The sequence below is a fragment of the Poecilia latipinna genome, unplaced genomic scaffold (assembly GCF_001443285.1).
Source record: "Poecilia latipinna isolate Pla-1442-1.1 unplaced genomic scaffold, P_latipinna-1.0 Scaffold3069, whole genome shotgun sequence".
Taxonomy (NCBI): domain Eukaryota; kingdom Metazoa; phylum Chordata; class Actinopteri; order Cyprinodontiformes; family Poeciliidae; genus Poecilia; species Poecilia latipinna.
Genome location: NW_015115685.1, coordinates 1,916 through 17,842, shown reverse-complemented (window position 1 = coordinate 17,842; position 15,927 = coordinate 1,916). Strand labels below are relative to the sequence as shown.

General features: G+C 38.1%; 1 protein-coding gene across 1 annotated transcript in view; it reads right to left on the bottom strand.

Moving 5' to 3' along the window:
* The window catches only part of LOC106940036 (multiple epidermal growth factor-like domains protein 6), a 50,579-nt gene extending 38,075 nt beyond the window's left edge, over positions 1-12,504 (bottom strand). The window contains exon 1 of the mRNA XM_015022655.1: positions 12,402-12,504. Coding sequence (XP_014878141.1) covers positions 12,402-12,504 — 103 coding nt within the window. The remainder of the gene's footprint in view (positions 1-12,401) is intronic.
* Positions 12,505-15,927: the final 3,423 nt, after the last annotated feature.

Here is a 15,927-nt window from a genome sequence, read left to right as displayed (position 1 = left end):
AAACCACACAGAAATAAAAACCTTGTAAAAGCTCACACGGGGGCTGGGGCAGTGCGCCCCCACCGGTCTGCACACAGTAAAAAATATTTGTGGGGCCTAAATGAACCGCAGGAGGGTTGAAGATATCTTTTGGATTATAATTCCACCCTGAAGAAAAACAGCTCAAAGCACCAGCAGTGCACCTAAAAATCTATATTAAATTTGTAATAGATAGTTTTGATAGTTTAACTGAAATGAATTGTGTTGTTTTCCATGTACTGCACAGTCATTGAGGTGAGTTTGAGCAATAAACCAGAGACAGGAAGCACATAAACATTTAACCGGCCACAAAGAGGCCATCTGACTCTGGACTATTGATATAAATTATAGCAATCTGTAAGCAGCACATTACCTTTTAACCTCCACTTCCATTATTTGTTCATGTTTAACCTCACAAGGATTGCAAGTGATATCAAATAAACTAAATTCCTGCGTTTGAGTTTGTTTAGAGATTATTATGCTCTGGTTGAACCTGAAGTCCGCTAATCCCTGTTTTGATTTATCCATTTCTTCTCCCTGCATTGGAAACTTTAGAGGTTTTGTCTGCACACGTGTGTGCTCATGTACAGCTTGTTTGATTTAGATGCTACATTCACTGGGAGCAAGCCGTTTCACACTACAGATGTGTGTGTGCTGTAGCTAAGCATAAATATTACAGCACTGTCAATCCAAGCTGCAGCTGGAATCACAATGAGTCAGGATGGTTCCCTATTAGCAGGTCACTTTAGGGAATTGGTAAAAAAAAAAAATTACAACTGTTTTGTTGTTTTGTCTATACAGTGAAAACAGAAAAAAAACTAAGAGGACCAGGACCTTCTTGTTTCTGCCAGTAATTTTCTTTTCCTTTTGCAGACAATAATCCTAAAAAAAAAAAAAAAGACCTAGCTGCTGCTGATGATATTTTGAGTTTGACACCAATGAACATGAGTAAGAAACACCTCAAGGACCTCAGGCATTTGCCCTTCTGACCCCTAGCGTGTGCTCTGTGCGCTCCCTGTTGGGGCATGTCTTTCCCAGCTTTGACCCAGGGCTTTAACACCTGCAAAATCACGTGGAGACGCCGCAGGAATCCAAAAATTACTTGCTGTGATTCCAGCCTGTCTGCCTCTCAGCGGCATTTGTGAGATATGCAACACACAAAAGTCACCCTGTGGGGAGGATACATCACATAATGTCATGGTAAAGGTGTACTGAGGGAATAAACTAAGACAGACTATTGCATAACATGCACAAGCGTGACGTCTTCCCACAGTTGGTCAAAGTTGGAAGGAACAGCTGTAAAATATATAACCACAAGGTTGGCCAAGAATTACTAAGGTTTCCAAAGAAAGGCTTTGTGTGGATACTTTGAACCTTTCATTAAATATTAGCTGGTTAAACTGGTTATATGCCATGTAGTTTAAATTGGTGTAAAATCAAATTCAGCCGCGAGATGTAAGACAAAAACCTGCTGACGCAAGCATTTCAAAGTTTCAGTGGAACCGCAATCATTTATAATAATCAGGGCTGCAGGAGGCAGGTTCCTCCAGTCATGATGGAAAGTAAATACTTTAATTGTTAGATGTGTTTCCACTGTCAATGTTTTCAATAAGTGCACTAAAGAAGGAAAGCAGCTAATTCTGCTTTGTGTGCAGTTATGTTAAAAACGTGATAAGAGCCACCAGAATAAAACGGATCAGACGGAAATAATACGCGTTACATCAGTGACAGAAAAATACTTTAACATTTCTGAAGCATTCGACGTCGGAGAGGATTCAACCTTACAAGTTTGAGTCACAATGTGACTAATAATCCCCATAACCCATAATAAATACAGCTGTTGATGGCAAAGCCTGAAGCAAACAATGGCAATAATTACTTTAAGAACTTTGACTGGTACAACTCTGTTTGTATTGCTATTCAAATATTTCCCATCTATCTGCTTTTTATTACACAAAAAAAACAGTACGTACAATAAGACTTTCTTCTTTGTTTGCTGACCAGAATAATGACATTGCTGGAGGTCAACTGGGGTCATTATGAGTTTGTCTTTTTAACAGAAGTGATGTAGCATTTCTGAGGGATTAATAATTTCAACTTCCAAAGCATCTTAATGGAACGCCTCAATCAAACTGTATTTCATATGTTTTATGACAATATGCCTTGAAATAGACGATCAATATGGACAAGTGCTGATGCAAATAATCTCAGAACAGCTGAGATCATTTGCTTTATGTCTTTCATGATGTCAAAACCATGTGCATGTGGAAACTTCACGAAGGCAAAATTACAGCAACATAGCAGAAAAACCGACCATGACATGATGTACTATTAGGGAGTTTTACAACCTTTGTGGGGAAGTTTGACAAGTTACTTTAATATATAAATGATCTGGTCTCAAACCATTCAAATGAAAAAAAAATATGGAAACATATTTTTTTATGCTCTAGTCTCTGATTTGTGTCTGATTTTCTACATTTTTTATGTTTCCTGACTAATGCTCAGACTACAATTCTAAACACCAGATGGGTTGAGGAAAAGCCACAGAGACAAACATGTTTCAGTTTTAATTAAAGCTTACAATATATTTTATTTTATTGGATATACTTGGTTGTTTGTTTTTTTTTTTTCTGTTGGTCCCGCCCTCCTCAATTCACCCAATTAAAAACCCTGAGGTCGTTCATGTGAGCCGCTCCACCTCCCAGGATCTTCATTTTCCAAACTTAAAGTTCAAGCATTAAAAGCTACAATTTATGTGATGTATTTAATTATTTATTCATCAAAGCTAAGCAAACATCTGAAGTGTAAATTAACATAAGTACAATAATCAGTGTGAACTTTTCCCACACATTTTATGATACACAAGGAAACACTCACAATCTTAACTTCAGTTTGCGAAACAACTGATTCCATTTCAAAGTTTTACTGCACATCTATTAGGAACCAGTTCAGTTTATCGTGGTAAGTAACATTTTATGCATTTGTCCTGTTATTGAGGTGGAATAAAGAATTTAGTTCGTACTGAAAAATGAATAAATCACAGCTGAGGACTAATAGCCAGAGTGTAAACACAAATGGGTGGCAATAGAAGAAGCTGATAAGAAAAACAGTAGCAAAGGAAATAAGATGCACATGCACTGAAATTTGTCTTATGTGCAGCACGATAGAGAAAATTCGGAGCAATTCTGGGCTATGAAACCTCGAGACCAAACTGATTGTTCCTCCAAGTGTATTTTGCAAACTTGTGTCACTTCTGATTTACGCAGAGGCGATGACCTTTTACCCCCACTGTGACCAGGACAGACCTTTCATCAGGAATGCTGTAAAGAGCCTAATATGATGGGGGGGGGGGCAGAGGGGTGGGAAGGCATGTAGGGTGAGCACAATTATTGGAAATTAGGGTGCTGTGCAGGATGCAGTGGCAGGTAGCAGGGCAGGGACGTATACCCCACCCTGTGTTGGGAACGCATGCCTTCTAATTAGAGACGCGTTTCCTTCAAAGGCTCGGAGCCGCTCTCTCATGACTTAACCTAATTACCTCAGAGAAATAACAGAGCTGGGTTTTCATTTGAGATTGTGATTGAATATGTGAACCCAATGTAAACATGGTGAATTATTGTCCACCTCAGTATTATGGCAAAAATGATGGAGTATTTTCAACATATATTGTTCTTATTTTATATTTTTAACGGCGCCTTACACTCATGTTGTCTGACTTGTTCTGAATTGTTCCAGTTGCATCAGGAAATTGTAACTTTCTTTTTGTAAACGAAAGACCAACAAAAAATACATAATCTAATGTATTTAAAAGTGTGATGTGCATACATTTTTGGTTTCCTTGGAGATCTTATGCAACCAATTCCCTTCATTTAATTTAATCATGGTGGTGGCAGAATCATACTGTGGGAATAATTTTATTTAGCAGGGAAAGGAGATCTTGCCAGAGTTGATGGGCAGATGGATAGAGCAAGAAAAACACTGTAGATGCAGCCAGACACTTCAGACAGTTATTGCAGCTAGAGGTGGTTCAACAAAGTACTTAATCAGAAGCTGATTAAGCAAATGTCTCACCTTCAGATGTATGAATCCCATTTGTAAACGCTGCATCCTTTTCTTTGTGTTCCACACTACTTTGCGTTGGTGCATCAACACTGAGGTTTATCAAAGTGATAAAAGCTTTGGGGATGTAAATCAGTTTGTACACATACATGTTCACTTCAGTACATAATGTAATCCTCAGTGGTTTCCTCTTTAAATAACACAAAGTGGAACAAATATGGCAGGTAAACGTGTCCAACATAAACAACATTTTTGACAAGTGCGCTTTTTCCCCCCCCAAAAAAAAAAAAAAAAAAAAAAACATTACCCTTTCAGACTATCGAACCATTTTGTCCGGACGAAAAATAAAGTCATTAAGTTCTGCCTTTGAGCAAAATGGTGTTTTTTTTTCTTTCATTTTTGAGGTTTAAGTAAAAGGATTAGAAAAAATGAAATGATGAGGGTGTAAAGAAATAAAGAAAACGAGACGAAAGTTTTGGACCACAAAGTGAAGAATGTGTGAGAAAACCTGAGCTGGCTCCTCTGGGTGTGCTCTGCAGAGCCTTCATGTTTGGAGTCTCACTTGTTTCAGCTTATTGGGGAGCGACACTGTGCCTGCATGATAACAGTCCTCAAAGAACAAGATTTAAGCTTTAAATGAAGACAAAACATTTTTTTACTGTGACCAACAGCAGTTTGAAGTAATTTATTTCAAGGGGGATATTGGCCATGAAAACGTTGCTCAAAGAGACTGTTTTTTATTTTCCTCCCCCTATATTTGTGTGGTTTCTTTGCTTTTCTTTGTAAAGTGAAAAAGCAGACTTTCACCTTTAACCAGCTGCTTTTTAGCTACAGCCTGTTAAAGCCATCATGAAGCAAACCTGGAAATGATCATCTGCATAAGGCTCAACATGCTGTGGACATTTACAATCCTATTACAAGGCATTAACTACTTTACAGCTAAATTATGAGCACATAAAAAAATGCGGTAGTAATAGGAACCTGATGTTCAGCAGTGTCTGACCTGTCAGAGAAGGATGAACACACCAGCCACGGATGACAAAGTGCTGCAGCTGGGTTTCCCTGCTACCTCAGAATGTCATGGTTTTACTGTCCTTCAGGCTTGCACTAAATAAAGTGACATATTCATGTGAGTTATGAGCCTGGTGTTGTAGCTGCTCACAATATTTACTTTTGATGAGCGACTGATTGAGATAACGGAACAAAAATAAGGATTGATACTCCAGGAAACTTTGACCAAGTGACACCTGTAAAAACCTCAAAAGTTGTGAAAGTAAACAATGACTAACACCATCCTCTGGCAAGTTTATTTTGGCTTGCAGAAGCATTCATATCCCACTTTTCTTCCCCCATTTTTTAAGTTACAAAATCACTACTGTATTGTCTTGAGATTAAATATAAAATGCATTTTTACAAGTAAAAAAAAAAGTAAAAAAAAAAAAATACCAAAACCATTTGGTATTTGTGTACTGCTCCATTTTTCTCTCATACCCTTTCATGAAATCCATTACAATCAATTACCTGTAAAGGTTTTATAATTAGTTAGCAGACTTGTAGTAATATGTATAAATAAATGGGCAATCATTACAGAAAACCCAAAGAAACTGCAAACGGATTGAAAACCCAAATGTACTGCCACTGAGATCAAATGTGTTAATGTCTCCAACTGACCCAAAGTCCAGACATTAAGACAATGAAGAATCTCTCTCAATGCTTAAAATAAACTCTTTAGAAATGTTCTCTGTCCAATCTGAATGAGCTTCTGCCATTTTTAAAAGATAAATTACAAAATGTTTGGAAAGAGATGACTCTAGATTCCAAACTAAGTGGCATCATACATCAAGAGGCATGGAGATGTAATTCCAATGAAAGCTGAAGACAAAAAACAAATTCATACCATACTTTTCATATTTTTGTTTATTTAGCAAACTAGTAACCTTTTCGCCTCCAGTCACAATTCCGAGCTACTTCGTGCTGCTATATCAAATAAAATCCTAATAATACATTGAGATTTGTGAATCTAATGTGATAAAAGTGCAGAAAGAGGAAGTCTAATGACTTTGCTATATCAGCATACTGTTTGTACATGTTTTATTTAAAACAAAATTAAAGATAGAGTTCAAAAATAGCCTTAGGGGCGTGTGAAATGGTTTCAGCATATTGTATAGGATGTTCGCTTTTCTCTTTCACAACATGACCTACGTGAACCTGCGACCTTCAAGACGTGACAGAGTTACCAGCTGTGTTGCTGTTGCCCTCTCCCACCATTCAGTCAGTTTGATGCGCCAACAATCAGGTCACACGTGGAAACAAAGCTGTTTGGTGCAAATGTGTTTAAGTCATGAAACTTCAACATCTGCTAAATTAAAAAAAAAATATTTAAAATCTTTGCTCTGTTTCAATGTTAGCACAGAAGAAAAGAAAGAGGGGTTAACAATTGTTAGTTTTAAACATACAGATCCAAACTTCATGTAAAACTCTGCAGTCGTCTGATAGATGCCGACACATCAAGTCATCAAAACCCTGTAGGTTTAGTTAAATTCAAAATTACTGCCCTCTATAGTTACCTAAACCAATCAGAGATACAATTGTGTGTCAAGATGTAGTAAGCCAACAGAAATAATTGGTGAGAGGTGTTGGAAGTTCTTCGCATACATTTACTACATCTGCTTTTGCAGAAAAGGTTTCAAAAGGTTTCTGAACTAATAATCTAATGAAGGATCCTCACTAACTGAACCTTAAGTAATTGCAGTGTCAGTAAACTATTTGAAGATGCAACTTAAAAAGCTGAATTTGAAATGAGTCTTGACTGAAGTTCCTCATGCAAACTTGTCTCCATCTCAGTTATCTAATTCAAGAGTTGGAAGTCAGGAACTTTATAAGGATGATTTTTTTCTTGGAGCTCTTTTTTTTTTATAACAGCCAAAAATGTAGATTATTTACATGTCGATTAAAGTGCAAAGTTGCAGAACTAAGTTTTTTATTCACTCTTTAAATCAAGATTATTTTGATTTAAGCCTATGAATATCAAAGGTTATGTGCAAATAAATTCAGCCCAGTTCCTTTGACTCATCCAACTTTTCGACCAGCAATAAAGAGGCAAAGATAAAAATGCAACAAGTTATTAAAGTCAAACCTGAAAAGCACAATTCATTCGTTGTATAGGAAATTATGATCGACTTTAGTATTGTTCCTATTTCTCTTTTTCAGGTGAATGTAGTCTATATTTGCCTTCTTTAAGCCACTTGCATGTGAGAATAAACATCTGGAATAAGAATGTGCGTAATAAGGCAGAGGGAGTGCTTTCTTTGTCTGCTCAAGTCACTTACACCCCAGATTAAAATCATCCTTCAGCACCCAGAACCTCCAAGGCCTGTTTGAACATGGCTGGATTGCAGAACATTGGAAAACCACCTTCAGTGTAAAGACCAAATTGACATTGCTGTGGAATTTAACACGTAATTCCCCACAGACTATCGGTCAAACTACTTCCTGACCCAGGAAGTCTTGCACGATTCCCTTGGACCACATCAGGATGCAGCCTAGAAGCTGAGCAAATCAAACCACGCTGCTCTGAAACAAACAACATGTCAGCAAAAGGATGTTTCATAGACTTTGTGATAATCTGCAGATTTTCACTAAATATAAGAGTCTTTGTCCTCTACCTTCAGCTTCAGCTACAGTTTAGAGGAAGAAACACCGTTGTCTCTTTTGAAAATAAAAAAATCTTATCAGTATGAGAGGGAAAGAAAAATAAGTTTCTGTAAAGAGCTCTGCCCAACACAGGGTTTGCAGTGTTTCTGTGCTCCGGGTGAATATCTTGGCAGGTGCGCCAACATAAACAGTGCCTTGGTGACAGATCATTCTGCATTTCTGTTAAACACTTACTGGCCATTCTTTTAGGTACACCTGTTCAACTGGTTAAGCAATAAAAGGAAATGAGTGAATCATTTAGACATCTCGAAGTTCAAAAAGATCATTACAATAGGGATTAGGAGGATTTAAGTAAGTGAATGTGGCATGATTTTAAGCCCCAGAGGGGCTAATGTAGATAAAAAATTTTAAAAAACTGTGCTCTGCTGGGATTCACAAACACTTAGAGTACAGTACAAAAAAGAGGATATGTTGGGTAAGCAGCAGTTTGGTGTAGAAAAGGCCTTGATGTCAGGGAAGAATGGGTAGAGTGATTTAAAATTATAGAAACCAAACAATAGCTCAAATATCCACTCAACATATGTGGAATAAAAGGCCTGACTGCATTGCCAATTGAACCTTGAAGCAGATTGGCTACTGTGGCAGAACACTAACCAATTGAAAAAACAGATGGCCCAGTGAAAATCAATTTCAGGTGCAACATTGAGATGGCAGGGTCAGAATTTGGCCTCAACATGAAAGCGTGGATACATCCTGCCTCAGGCTGCCGGTGACCATCTAGTTTGAGAATCTCACAAACTTCTGATGGTTAATGCTGCCCTCAGCTAATCGTAAGCAGCTCAGCTTTCTAGACAAGTTATAAAACTCTCAAATTTCAAAAATTTTAAAAATCGTTGCAAAATTATAAAAGTTAGTGTGTAGCTAACACTAAGCTAACCTTGAACTCTATGACCAAAGATGGTTTATCATCAAAAAATCTTCATGAATTATGGGATTTATTGCGTGAAATAAAAAAGTCAGACTCTGTGCTACAGAGTTAAGGCACAACAATTGAAAAAAAAAGAAAAAAGTAATTATTGTCTTATGCATCATTGCAGCGCATTGCTGGAAGAAAGCAAAACACATGGGGGTTTCAGACAACCATTGTGTGCAGGAGACTAATTAACCCTTTTGACTGGCGTAAACACACCCCAGCTGTTATGCTCGAACATGGACTAACCACATCAAATGGGCTGCGATGGGATATCACTACATGCGACGGGGGAGGAATGCTTCAGAGAACGCCTTAAGTGCTTAAGTGATGAGTGAATGTTTGACTGCAAACATTCGTGCTCAGCCACTGCGGCTTCTAACCATGACAGCAGATGAACAAGGAGGGACTGACAGTTGTGTAAAGCACAGAGACTGCAACTGTAATAAACTGGCGTCATGGGACGATGAGCATGCTAACATCTGTACGCCTGCCAAAGTGATTGAACCACAGAACTTCAGAATGTAAAAGTAGCAGTAAAATTAGACGTCTGTGACCGCAAAATTGATCTTCATAAATACTGGACCGCAAATTCGATTCAGGACATATGAAAACAAACAGTTATTTCACACACTACCTGCATCTCTTAGCCTCATCCTAATAACCCTTTACTATGACCTGCATTTGGCACATGAGGAGCCAAAAAAAGCAGCAGCTGTGGTTTATTTTTACGAAGACTGAACTCTTGTCACAAGTGTTGCCGCTCCACTAGTATCGTCTGGTGCTAATCAGAGGGCAATAAAAGGTTCCAGTACTGAAAGGATCAAGGTGCGGGGGCTCCTTTGCACTGATCAACATTAAGGGCACCATCATTGATATATCAGACTGTAGAAGAATTATGTTTGCAGGAAGGACGGGAGTCAAGATGGCTGCATGGATATCACTCAACTCGGGCAAAAGGCAGATTGGAATCAAAATAATTGACCTTTCATTACTTTACAAAGAGCTGCTGGTTTAACATCAAAAACCAGGAAACTGAGTCCCAGATTTCAGCACTACACCAACTTTCTGTCTTCCTATCAGAACAATCCCAGGAAAAACAAAGTGCAGGCTTGCTGCTTTTATAGCTTTTAAGAGGTAAAGTAGCTGCCAGCAGATGCAAAATGATTGTTTGTGATTAAATCAATCTGGGAAGGTGACAACCTCTGATAAAATAGGAGTTTTAGGAGTTTGTTGGTTTGGATAGTCATGGCCCTGTGTGTTTCCACAATGTTAACCCATTGTCAACAAGAAGAGACATCTTAGGAGCAACTCTTCCCAGTCTTTGAAGCGTGCAATCCTTAAAAGACAATGGCAAAAACTGGAGCTACAGCACATTTTCACAATGAGAACAGGGACATTTCCTCTCTCTGAGGAACCTTTTAAATGTCCATCTACTGGACAAAACGTCCCCATCTGAAAGAAGGCAATAAACAGAGCAACGATTCCTACATTAGAATAGATGAGAAACAAAAGAATCAAAGGTTTGCAATAACACAGTTAAAATCCAGAGCTGACCTGATTTGAATGCTGTGGTTGGCCACCCTTGAAAGAACTGTGCAGAGATGAATGTATGGAAACCACAATAAACTGAATGGACCAAAGTTTCTCCACAACAACTTGAGAGACTCAAAGAAAAAGGCCATTTAAAGTTATTGCTGCTATGTATAGCTTTGCAAGTGATTGAATCATAAAGTACAATGATGTACTTAGTTTCTCCCAGCACTATTGCAAGTCAGAAACATTTCTGTACAAATGAGCAAAGATGCAATTGTGTGTTTTGGTGTAAACATTTTGCAACTGTTGAGAATAATTTGATACTAAATGCATTCACAATTATGAGCAAAGTGAAAGATGTATCACACAAGAATTGTAATTGGAACACATTGAATCTTTTTCTACTTGTTTCAATTGACAGCCCCAAGACTTTTTAGTACACTATACTGTATTTAACAGTTGTAATCAGGAAATTAACCATTAGAGCTAGGGGTTGCAAAAAAATAAATAAATAAAAGGTTAAAATTTAGGTCCATGAACAGCAGCATTTTGCATCCATTTTAATCATTCTGTACTGAAAGTACGTTGTGTGTGAAGAAAATGCTCTTAAAGATGATGGTGAGATCAGTAATGTGTGTTTCCACAAATCCTCTGCTAACTATTAAGTCTTTCAATTAAGCTATGTAATAGGTATTACCAGGGAGGGGGAGAGGAATCACAGCTGGTAGAGTTGGTGAATTAGGATGACAGAGTTCATAGTCATCATATAGCATTTCAACAAAAAGAGTCTTTACGTTCTTCCAAAACTGTGATGTTCCACTGTCTACTTTGAGGCTGATCTGCATATTTCTGCTTAAAAAAAATAGAAAGAAAGTTGACACTACAAGGAATTTCCTGTCGTGTGGAGTTATCTGAAAAACAGCAAAATCTTCCACTGTTTAACTTCAGCTGTGTAAGCGCAACAATGGAGTTGCTGATAAAATGCTTGTTTTTCTGGTGGGCAAGCCAACTGCTGATGGGAAGATTCCTTTCAACACCTAAACAATCCAGTAGCTGCTAAGGATCATGATTTCAGATGCAGATAATGTCTGTTGATCACTCTGAAAAGTTTTCATGAGATCCAAGTCTCATCATTTTTTCAATCATTAGAGTTAATATTAAAAAGTAAACACTCATACCCACAAACATCTGAATAGTCACAAGCTTCAATAAAAATATATATATATATTTTATGTGAGACCAACATAATTGCTGAGTGGAAGAAACAAAAAAAATCTTACATTGTTTTTACACTTTTTATTTTTTACTAACAGTCAGAAAGTGGGTGGTCTCTATATATTCAGTCCATCAGAGTCAATAATAGAATTACATTTGTAGGAGACTGAGACTGAACACAGAAATCTCATTCCCCTTTGCAAAGAAGTTTAAACTCAGAGTGTATAGATAACACATTTTAGAATTAACTTTCAAGTTTGACCACAAGTTTTCAATTGGATACTGGACTTTGGCTGGGCCTTTCCAAAGTTGCAGGATAGCAGCTTTTGAGCACCAGAGATTATTATAGGTCTGGCAGCATGCTTAATTTCATGTGCCATCTCTAGACTCTAAAATAGCCTTTTTGTCATCACACACAACAGATATCATGACAACTGGAGCACAATCTTTTAACAATTGCCTTTGCTAGTCCTATTAGTTCTCATCAACTCTTTCTCCCTACTAAAATGAAAGCATGAACAACTTTATTTTTATACTTACTATGCTTCCTGAATTGCTTTTAGAAAACTTATCTTATGGCCCGTTTTCAAAAATGACTTTCTTTTTGTACCCTGTTATAAAGAGCTGACTAGTGGAGTGAATCAATAGTTCTCTCAACAGATTCTCCCACCTGAGCTGTGGATGTCTGCAGCTCCTCCAGGGTTATCAAGGAGCACTTGAATGCTTCTCTGGTTAAAGCTCTTGATGCCAATCTGTCGTATCAGCTGATCATGTTTTGTCCCATACACTTTCTATTGTGGACAATGGATAACCAGAGCGCTCTAAAGTTCTAAAAAATTCTGCTTCTCTGCAACTTCGAGTTGGTCTGTCACAAAATACTCTGAAGTGTGTGGTTATAAACTACAAAATAAAGAGGCAGCATGAGTTCTGAATATGAATGTCTACTTACCATACTGACAGCTTGGCCCATTGAATCCTGCAGGACATTCACAGAGTTGGTTGGGTCCTTCCCGACACTGGCCCCCATTGAAGCAGACTCCATCGCTGCACATCGCTGCATGAGCCCGTGTGGACAGACGAGGCGCAAGAGGAGAGGAGAGAGAAATGCTTGAGTGAAGCGAAGACACCTGGCTGTTTTCATGAGACGCCGACATCTGCGCCTTCAAACGCTGACCGCTTTCTAACAGAGACTTATCAGCCTGTTAATTCCTGTCTTAGAAAAAACTTGGACTCTTTTCTGTTCACACTAAGCAATGAAGAAAGAATTTGGCTTTTATGGTAAAAGCAGACCTCTGCCACATTAAGAGGTTTGTTAACATTTAAAACGATCAGATTTAGACAGGATTGACTGTAACAGCTTAAAACCTGCTTACTGTTGCTGTCTTCTTTATTCAGCCAAGGTCAAAAACATGCATACATTGTTAAAATATATATAAATAAATGTCCTTTAAAAAACAAAATAAATCTGTAGTTAAGATTAAGCTGAGTTTATTCATTTTAAACATGGCCCACAAATTGTCAATATGTGAAATTATACATGAATTGTTGTCTTGTTAAAACATGCACCTCTACCAATTTGATCCAAGCTGTCACTTTCAGATAAAAGGAAATGGTTAGATGTTCATGGACAGTCTAGAAAACCTCCAAGGTTCAAGCCAGCCATGAACTGGAAAATGCAAGAACACTGGTGTTGCTGTGCTCAGTCAGGTTTTACATAACCAAAGACTGCATGGGTGGGAGAGTAGCACCTGCTCTAAAACTGTCATTTAAGCACCTCTGAAATGTTCAGCTGCCCACATTGACAAGCAAAATGCCTTCTGGAGAAAAGCTTTAAGCCTCTGATTTGGTCGGAATGGCAAGATGGCATGTTTTGAGGAAGCAAAGTGATCCTTTGAAACCTGAACCATGGAGGTAGCATGATGGTGGTAGCATCATGTTGAGGGTGTGTTTCACTGCCAGAGGTGCTAGTGGACTGCATAATGTGGGTAGAATAATGTGGAATGATCTGAAATGCACAAGAGAGCTGACTCTAGAATGGATATACCAGACACTAAGCCTCTGGCATGGCCCAGACTTCAACCTTTTGATTTATGTCTCAAAAAATGCTGGACTTTGTTTAAAAACAGTCTGTCCAAAGAAACCAGCCAGTTTGAAGGAAGTCCATTATTTCTGATGATGGGTCAAATAAAAAGCCAGAATTATGTCTGAAGCTAGTTTATGTCTACAAAAAGTGTTCGGATTGTCTGCAACTTCAGAGTGATTCAAACAAATATTAGCTTGGGCATTTGAGAATATATAATTTTGACTTGGATCTAAAAACTTCTCAGTAGTTTCAAACTTTCTTGTTTTTAAGAATAATTAAAGACATTGTACTATGACTCTACTGTGAAACTAGGAGTGGTTCAAATAAATCCCCAAATGCCTACATTTATTACCACGTTCTTGTCGTTTGTTACAAATCAGTGTAATCAGTCTTCACCACAATGACTGGTGAACTACAACCGTGACTGAGTGAGTTACATGGTAAAACTCTTACTGCTGCAGGGTTTGTACAGCTCATCCATCCGTCTCATGGAACAAGGGAACCTGTCTCCATAAATCTCCAAGGGTTGTCCATGTTGGTTTAAATGGGAAATTTAAAGAATCTAAGGCAGATCAGGGCTGAGAGGCTCTATGTGACTTTTCCTCAGGGGTCTTATACTTTCCCATTTCATAAATCTTTATAACTCCATTAGACATGACAGCCTGTTTGCATAATACATTTGTTCTTGAGTCTGCCTCCATAGATAGGGAGGATTTATGTTGCATCTCTTCCATCCCATCCTTGCTGTTCCCACCTGTGAATATTTATAGGAAAGAAGTGGCAAAGTCAATTTATTTATTGGGAGCGAGGATGGAAATCTGTTCTTTGATGATACTTATAGAGTTGGTAGAAAGTCACCTGAAATAACCCTCACCTGCCAGATGTATTTCTGTTCATGAACTCTAATCAGATGCAGGACGGGTAATCATTTTACTGGGCACTGCCTGTTCTAATCCCATTTTACTGGCCTTGTATGGTCTGAGGGAAGGCATCAGGTTTCTAAGTTCTCTTTGAATAAACTCAGTGACATTAGTTTGCGCTTCGTTTTTCACAGACAGAATAAAAACTCGTTATTTAATCAACCCCTTCAGGCTACATCCTGATTGCAGAAGACTCAATGTGTCCACTGATCTGTCCAAATGTGGAATAAGCATCTACAGAAAAAGTTACATGACATGAGGCTAATATTTTATTGCCAGTTGAGCAGAATTTTGAACACGATCAGATCACATTGAAAACTGATAAACACAGGTTTCTCTCTTCCATTGGAAAATTATGAACCACTGTGTGCAAGTATATTTTATTAGGATAAGTTCCTAATTAAATCCATAAAGGTCTTAGGAAAATATGAAAAAGTTCAACATTTTATATTATTGCACGGCTCTATAAACCCTAAATCCAAACAAGATTGATTTGTTTTCAGTGTCTTTAACAGTCATTTTAAAACATAATTTCAAACAAAAATCCTCAATAAAATGTATTTTTTGTCACATTTGTTAACATAAACCTGACTCCATCGGGAGCAACAACTTAATCACGTTGCAAATCCATCCCTGATCATTTCCATTCCTCCAGGACTAAGCAGCTATAAAAGTAACTAATTTATTAGTTTAGTTTTCCACCGATTATACAATGTGGGGGAATTTTAATAGTGTGAAAGTAATCGATGATAGACAAGACGAAATAAGAGCCCCCAAGTGGTCAGGTTAACTTACGTAGTTTCAACATGATCCAAATATTTTAGAACAATGCTACTCCCAGCTGTGAGAGATCAAACTAATGAGACATTCCTAAAAAGCTTTAAGTGGAAAAAAAAATACGCAGCTCCACAGTAAAAGGTCAGAAGTCTCTCAGAGTCACTGCAGGCAGCATGACAAAGCGACAACCAGGGGAATGCGAGTTCCCCCACTCAAGACACAAGAGAGTGTTGGCAGCTAACCAGGGCATTTTTGGGCAGCCCACCCCCTAACCAAGCCCCATCTGCTGCCTAATCTTCACTGAAACAAATCCTTAATGTGGGATGCAACATACCATAAAACCCACTCTCGTCTGTTCCCGTGGATGCTGTGTTACAAAGACACCTCCTTTGAGTGGATTAGCAGCATCCACAAAAGGAAGAGAAACAGTGGAGCAGAGGTCGTTCGCTCAACGCCTTTAAGTGTGACCCTACAGGAGAAGACATTCAGGACAGTTCACAGGTACAAAAACCTGCAGGAAGGGCTCAGCTTGGTGCCTTAATCGGTAAATCCCAAATCTAACAACAGTCTTTAAAGTAACACACTCTACATCTTGCAGGCACTTTTCCTCTTTGGTAACTGTGGACGAATGTAGTCGTCTTCTAAATGTGATAAATAGTCTATTGATAAAAGAAATTGAACTATGATTTTGATAG